The sequence below is a fragment of the Parasteatoda tepidariorum genome, chromosome X1 (assembly GCF_043381705.1).
Source record: "Parasteatoda tepidariorum isolate YZ-2023 chromosome X1, CAS_Ptep_4.0, whole genome shotgun sequence".
NCBI classification, from domain to species: domain Eukaryota; kingdom Metazoa; phylum Arthropoda; class Arachnida; order Araneae; family Theridiidae; genus Parasteatoda; species Parasteatoda tepidariorum.
Genome location: NC_092214.1, coordinates 26,617,797 through 26,626,148, shown reverse-complemented (window position 1 = coordinate 26,626,148; position 8,352 = coordinate 26,617,797). Strand labels below are relative to the sequence as shown.

Genomic DNA, 8,352 nt, shown 5'->3' with positions numbered 1-8,352 from the left:
ACAAAAAAAAAAAAAAAAGTGATGTAGGCATTTAGGTTCAATTTCTTTTGATATGAATGTGTAGGTAGCTGATAATAGAGTGATAATGACGAAATACTTGGAAAGTAATGCAGGGTATGCACTGTTTAATACTCAGTGTTTTTTTCTTTTATTGAAATTCTAGCTATTCAAAAGAAATTCTTTGTGATAAGATGATGGCTTCCATAAGGCTATGATATTTTTTTGTGTTATCAGATAATGAAAGAGATTAATTTTAGGATCAAAGAAGTTTTTCAATGTGTCCCAACACTGGTATTATGTATATTCTTGCTATCAGTGCTTCTTAATTTCTAATTCTTGAGATTTATTTTCCTTCTCTGATAACTTGTTACCCTGTTAGTTAAAGAAAAGTGTCTTTTTTTTCTCATTTGCAAATTTATCTTGCTGTTAGCACAATGTCTAAGACATGTATAACAATACAACAAATAATGGCCTTGTTAGAAACATTTCCTGATTCAGATTTGGAAGATCTAGATATTTGTCTGCTAGAGCCCAAAGGACCAAGAGTTTTAATTGATTCGGAAAACATAGATGTAACTTGGACTGTTAATATGTCTATAGAACACTGTTTCTTAAAGTGATATTGGGGAAGATAAAGTGAAAAATTAAATTCTTGAGTCAAGTGCAAATAAAAAACGAAAAAGTGAAAGCTCGATTATAAAATAGAGTATGAAAGTGAAGTTTAATTAGACAAAAGAGAGAAAAAAAATTTAAAAAAAACATAAGTAGTTTTGTAAAAATGTCCTTAACGCAGGAATTTTGCTACTTTTGACATATTTTAAAACTATTTCTTAAGAATATGTATATCTTGTCTATACATAATTTATTTCTCAAAATGATATTTTACATTCTCATGGTCTTCTAAGTGGATACCATTTTGTTCTAATCAAAGATATGTATTGGAACATAGCTGAAGCAATGATAACCATCGTCAATAAAGAAAGGTTCAGCCAAACACTCCAAAGAAACACTTTGAACATCACTAAAAATGCACTTAAAAAATATTTTGCGCAATTTTTTTTATTTTATTATTTTTAGTGAATTCATAAAATTACTTGTGGATTCATCACGTGTCAAGTTCTTTGATTTATCCTTTCTTTGGATTTTAAACTGTAAAAAAAAAGGAATGCAATTCCGAAAAAAATTCCAGGAATGAAAAAAAAGATCTTTAACTCTGTAATGAAATATTTCTTAAATTTACTATACTAAATCTCCAAAAATAAATGTGAATTGTATTTGAAATAAGCATGCTAAATATATTTAGTAAGCAAAACATTAAATTTTTTTAAACATTTCTTTATTGCTTTATGTTTGTCTAGAGATATGACTATACAGTTGGTTGTTCTCCGCAAACACTCTCCTGCTATTGTGAAAATTTTCTTTTCTTGACTAAAGGTCCTCTTGTATGAAAATGAAAATAAATCCACTTGTAATGGGGAAGAAATGATAACAACACAGCTAAATTCCACACTTCTATTAAAAGTGACTTATTCTCACATAGTAATAATTGGTGCAAGAGTATGATTCCTCGAAAAGTTCCCACAATACCCTTATACCTGTGAATTGTACTACATTTAGTAATTTTAAAAAACCCTTGAATGTAGTGCCTTTGAAAACACTGCGAAAGCCTAGTAAATCATAAAAGCAAAAATCATTTTTTTATTTCTTTTTTTAATGAAATTTAAAAGTTGTGGTAACAGCAGTAATCTGAAGATAAGTCAAGATATAATAGACAGTTTATCCATTTCTTCATGCAATTCCACACCTGATGTATGTTTACTCATTTTAGTCTAAAATTTCTCATAAGGGCTTTCGTAATTGCTTCCTAAAAGATGTAATTGGTTTTCTTATTTTGGGGCTTATGACCATCTCAAAACATTATTTTGTTGTATGATGCTGGTTATGTCTGAAAAATACTTCTAATTCAAGTACATTTAAATACATATATTATATACATTTGAAAAATAATAAGTTCCTAGCTGAAGGAAAAAAGAAATTTGGTAAGATTACAAGTAACAGCAGCAGTTTAAAAAATTTCTTTCTATGAATTCTATTTAGAAAAATATGCATTAAAAATGTCTAAACTGTTTTATAGAATTTTGCAATTTTACTGTTAGTACAAGTCATTTTTATAAAAAATTTTCATTTATCGTTTTTAAGAGATAAGTTCTATTTGAATTACAAAATATGAGGTGAGGTATATAAGATTCAAATCTCTTAAAATGTGTAATTTATTTCTTAGATATTGAATTTTACATTATTATTGTAATATAATTACAAATTAATTTTAGGAGGAACTGATAATCACTTGTTACTTCTCGATCTAAGGCCCAAAGGCCTTGATGGTGCAAGGTTGGAATGTGTTATGAATGCAACAAATATCACTGCCAATAAAAATACTTGTCCTGGAGATAAATCAGCTCTTGTTCCTGGAGGAATTAGATTAGGTGATTCTCATTTTATTAAATATCATAAAAATATTTTCTTGCTTATATTAATATAAAAGCATCACCTGGAATTAAAGAACTCATGGATAGTTCTGATTTTAAGGGAAACTTTTCTCATATTCTTTTTTAATAAAATTAAGCTTCAGCAATCTTTAAATTTTTTGCTATGAAAAAAATATTCCTATTATGTTAAGCTTAGTATATATGTCTTTTGTTTTTAAAATATTTACTTGAACTGCATTTGTTTTGAATATATCATGATTCAATAAAGTTTCTTTTAATGTGTCAAATTCTTGAAAAGCATCACTTTCAAGAACAACACCCGCTTCAAAATAACTAGAATATATGGCCTGTATGCTCATTTAAATATATGATATATTTTGAGTGTCTTTTACTCTTTTTTTTTTTTTATTCATTTGTTGCCCCTGAGTAGAGATAAATTTGGGAGATAAGTTGAGTCTCCTTTGTGAAATCTGTATTATTGATTATGAACATTCGATTTAACCAATTCTCTTCATTGTTCATACAAAGTTTGAGAAATAATTTAATAGTTTGTGTTTTCTCTGATTTGAATAATGCAATTGTTAACTATTTTTATGTGTAGGACAAGTTACCAGTAAGTTTCTAATCTGATACTTGAAATTTGTTCCTTCAGAACAGAACAAATTATCTTAAAAACAGTATTTTTTTCTTATTATAAAAGTTCTATATGACAGAAGGTTTTTAGATTGATTATTTTCAAAGATTTGTTAAGAGACTTAATAACATTGATTCAAATCATTCTTAGTATTGCTATTCTAAAAAAAAATAAGTTTTTTTCCTATATCTTTAATTTGTTGATGGTGCTCTACTTAACACCAAAAGCAAACATCTATTTTTGCTTGTTTGTTTCATATGTGCTATGTGTTCTACTTTATTTTTGCAGAATGCAGTATAAATAACTTTGTTTTTAAATTGAATTCAAACTCACTTCTAACTGACTTCAGTTGTATTCAAGCAACCCCAGCATTGAATATATTTCCTAATTACGATATTTTGTTTTTTATGTGTACTCTATTTTAACAATTTCTAAAACAAACTTTAAAATTTTGAGTTCAATATTGTTGAATGCTTTTTTATCTCTCTTTTTTAATAATAATGAAACAAAAAATTTAGGTGCCCCTGCATTAACATCACGCAACTTCAAAGAAAAAGATTTTGAACAAGTTGTTGAGTTTATACATAGAGCTGTTCTAATAGCATTAGAAGCAAAACCAAAAGCAGGTAAAACATCATTCTACTCTACTGACAGAGATATAGTGAGCATGACTTAATGAAAAAATTATTTTCAAAAGTCTTCTAATTTATGAGTAACAATTCATTTTCTTTGATTTGAGATAATTGTACTCTTTAAGTTTCTTTTTTCTATTTCTGAAATAATTTTTCAAGAATATTGTAATTTTTTATAATATTTTAGAGAAATTAAATAAAATATTTAATTTTTTGTAAAAATCTGCACAATATTTTCAAAATCATACAAACTTTTTTATACAAAAAATAAAATTTTGATCTCTAAGTAATACCTTAAGTGAAAAATTTTATTTTCTATATAAATTCCTAAAGTTCTGGAACTTAAATATTTAATACTTCTTTAGAAAATACTTGAATATAAGACAAAAAATGATAAATTTGGTATACTACAAATTGAATTTGTAAAGTAAATTTTACTTATAAATTAATACATCATAATTCGGTAAACACTTTATAAACTCATTTGTTAAATTATTCTAAGATATCTTTGTTTTTCTGATTTTTTTTTCAATAAATATAAATAATTTTTTACTTATTAAAATAATTTTGCATTGTTTCATAAATAAAATTATTTCAGAATTTCAATTGGGAATTTTTCATTTCAAATTAAATTGATAATTCAGTACATAGTATTAGCTCTTAATACTGTTTATGCACTATTTATAAAGATAATTTTGTAAAATAAAATAATTCTGAAAATTTACTTTGATTTATTTTGTTGAGAAATGAGAAAAATGTTTTCAGGTGCTCATAAGTTATGTTCTTTAATGCTGCTGGAAGTTTGAAAACTTTTTGACTTTTGTTAAACTTTTCAGTAATGTAATAATAACTTTGAAACATAAACTTTAAAGTCCTGTGATTGCAAATTTTCAGTGGAATTTAAAATATCTTAAATATTTTAAGAGGATACTATTAAGAGTATAAACTATATTTTTCTGCATAAAAAAAAATAGTTTTAAAATGTTTTTCAAATTCCTTCCTAAGATTTCATAAAAAAAAATGAACTTTTAATCATTACATTGAAACTAATTTAGAATATCATGAAAAAGAGTGTCAGTAGGAAAAAAGAAATGCTAAAATTCTAATTTGCGTTAATTAGAAGTGTTTGATCGTTATTAAAACATTTTTGAACTTTTGTAAATAGGTGTTTCAAAATCATGTTCACATCTTTTTATTTGCTGTGCTTTCTATTATATACTTCTTCATTGAAAGTTGTACTTTACTATTTTTTTTTCATAACTCAGGTAAAACTGTGAAAGAGTTCAAAGCATTTTTAGAAACTGATCAAGAAATAATGGAAAAAATGAAACTACTTCGTACAGATGTTGAAGCATTTGCATCCCAATTTCCAATGCCTGGTTTTCCCGAATATTGAAAAATGTATTTTTGGTGTCAGAATGTCAGCTGTTTTGTTTTTTTAATATGCCACTAAAAAATAAATTAAAGGGAAATAAGTTTTCTATTCTATTAAAGCTAAAAATATAGGTGCTTAATTCAGCTGAATTTGTTTCACTGCCAATGAAAGATTCAGGTTATATTTTCCCAAAAAATTTTCTTGATACTAAAAATCAGCTGCCCAATTAAAAACTATTTACTAATGGCTGATGATAGCAAAACTATTTTGTATGATCAACTTATCAAGTACAATGAACATAATAAGCTAATTAACAAAAAAAAATACTTTTTTTTTCTTAATTTTTACTCAGTTTCACTATTAAGTAATTTACTTTACTTTCTTTGTTTCCATAGAAATTTTATAATTTGTTTCTTTATAATTCATTGAATATAAAATTTCTTTAATACAGGTATATTAAATCCGCACGTTTAGATCAGTAAAAAGTTATTTTTTAAATTGCTGTGCCATTTTCATGTTTTGAGTAAAAAATATTGTAAAAAATTATTAAGTCTCTTAATGCTTGGGAAAATTGACTGTTATTTATGCAGCTCTCCTGTGATACTTCTAAGTTAAATAAATATTTTTATTACAATTCAAGAAGTTCTGTGATTATTTTATACCGGTTATTTTTTAAATCAGTTTTCTAACTCACATATTTCTCAGAGTAATCAATGAGTTAACAAAAGCTACAGACTCACCTTCACATTCTTAATGCCACATTCATATTTAAACTTTAGTAGACTCTATAGGTAAATCATTGATTAGACAAAAATGTGCTGGTGTGAGGATTAAGTCATTTTTGGTAGTATGAAAAATATTTCCATGAAAATATTATTTACATAAGCTTATTTCTCCTTTAACCCTAAATTTTGAGCTTCTAAGCATTCTTCAACATTTTAAGCTGTGTGTGTTCCTGCATTAAAATTCCGGTTTCCCTTATGTTTATCTATAGGAATGTAATTGTAGCAGAGAAATTTCAATATAATTTTGCCCAGGAGCTTAGAGGGTTATTGGGATAGAAAATAAAATTGACACTATTTGTTAAAAATCAGTCAGTTTTACTGTTTAATTTTTTTACTTTAAAATTAGAGAACAATCTGTGCAGTCTTTCTTAAGAAATTTAAAAAATATGGAAAGTTTCCAGTGACCTTTGTCCATATATTTTAGTTTAAAAGTATGTCAATTTTGAGTAACATTTATTTTATGGCATTTTTTTTTTTCGATTTTTAAAAGCAATGTGTATATCAGTGAATACTAAAGCATTGTCATAGTATTGCATTAAAATGTCTTAAGTAATTTTAAGTTAATTTCTAATTATTTTAGTTGTTATTCATTAATTACACATTTACCTTTTTTGAAAGTATAAATAAGCTTTAAATTTTTCAACTGTCGAACATGGCTTGACATTCTTGATAAATATTTTATTGTGAATAAATTACGAGATGAACATTTTAGTTAAGTATATAAAATTTAATGAAAATTGGCTCACAACTTCCTGAGATATTTAGCTCTTAAAGTTGCATTTCCTGCATTAGCATGAAAAAATAGATGAGTGATCTAGATTCCAGTTAAGAAAAGGCACTACTTTAGCAAATTTTGCTCTGATATCTAAAAGCTTATCTTATAAACCAATTAAATTTCTTTAGAAGTAGAGAGCCTGATGACACTGTTTAAAGAATTTTTTTTGTACAATCTATGTAAAATATTTTCCTTGTTTTTGTCTTTTTAAAAAAAATGATTTGTGAAATAGATATTATGAAAAAAAAAGTATTCGTAGTGATGTTATATAATGAAACTTACATTATTTTGACTCAATTAACACTTTTTTATTAGAAACCCCCAGTATGTTACTCTACCAATCTGCAGAATTTGTATATTTCAAAGTTGTCTAACCAAGTTTTTCTACCTTATTTAAAGCTAAGTTTCTTCATGTTTTTAAACTTCGGAACAGGTTTTTAGTTGCACATGCATTTTTAGGAAAAGGATTTATCAGCATTTGTTGAAGAAATTTATAATTTTAACGTTAAATATCGGTTGTAAATTTAAAAGAACATTTCTATAATTTAATCAGTATTATGGATCGTTTAATTTAACATAAACCATCAATGAATTTTACCTTATTTCAATGTTAAAATGTTTGATTGTTAATTTAAAAATATTTGAATGTTATTCTTAATTGAAAAAATTATTTTTCTTTTTTTCAATTGGTATACTTTATTCTGGACCCTTTCAGTCACTTATAATTCCATTAATTAAAGCTAATAAAATAAATCATTATTAAACAATTGTGATTTTCAGACGATAAAACTAAAATATTAAAAAAATATGGACAAAAGAAATGTAATTGTTTGTATGTTTACATTGTTAGAAAAACTCTACTTGAACAAATGAAAAATTCTGTCAGTTTCACAGAAGGACAATTTTTCTATGAATATATCTCAATGGGAGTAATCTTGGTAATTTTGTTTCAAACATTAGATAAGACATTTAGCCTGTTTTGTATAATTTCTTTTGCTCACAATGCAATTTTTAATGTTTTCTTCTCTAATGTAATAAGCTCGTCTACATGAAACTAGAAGGGTGTGCATCATAAACTTAATTTGTCACACTCATTGTCATAAAAATTCGCACACCTTGAACGAGTTGTCCTGAGTTTCCACAGCTCAGCATAGTCCTTTTGAAAAATGACTTCTCTGAGGCTTGCCATGAGTAGCAACACAAATAGTTGAACTATGTCACAAACACATCACGGAACTGTTATGGCTCCATGGATCATTATTAGGGATGATTGTGTGCCACATGCGATTGCACCCAATGCTAACACACTTGAGCAGTGTGCATCTGTATAGTGTAGGCAGGATTGAGGCATTCTATACAGGGCCTTCATGCACATACCCAGTTATCATCATGTCCAATGATTGTACAAATATTTTATAGATATTTATGTGATTCATATTTATTTATCAAGTGTGCAAGATGCTACCAAAAATTACAATATGATAAAATTACAATATGATGAATAACAAAATCTTTACAGTATCAAGTATTTACAAGAACAACATAAATAGGTCACTGTCTTTTGAAATAATCTAGTGTATATGTATGCAAAAGTGTAATACTTAGTGCCAAATTCATCATAGGCCTGTGAGGCTTTTGCCTAGGGCCTTCTCTAAATGAATC

The 8,352-nt window shown here is 26.3% G+C and overlaps 1 protein-coding gene across 1 annotated transcript in view; it reads left to right on the top strand.

The window, feature by feature from the left end:
* LOC107456714 (serine hydroxymethyltransferase, mitochondrial) overlaps positions 1-5,764 on the top strand; it is a 36,301-nt gene extending 30,537 nt beyond the window's left edge. The window contains exons 11-13 of the mRNA XM_016074656.3: positions 2,331-2,486; positions 3,642-3,749; positions 5,021-5,764. Of these exons, the coding sequence (XP_015930142.1) occupies positions 2,331-2,486; positions 3,642-3,749; positions 5,021-5,151 (395 nt within the window). The 3' untranslated portion in view covers positions 5,152-5,764. The remainder of the gene's footprint in view (positions 1-2,330; positions 2,487-3,641; positions 3,750-5,020) is intronic.
* The last annotated feature ends 2,588 nt before the right edge of the window (positions 5,765-8,352 follow it).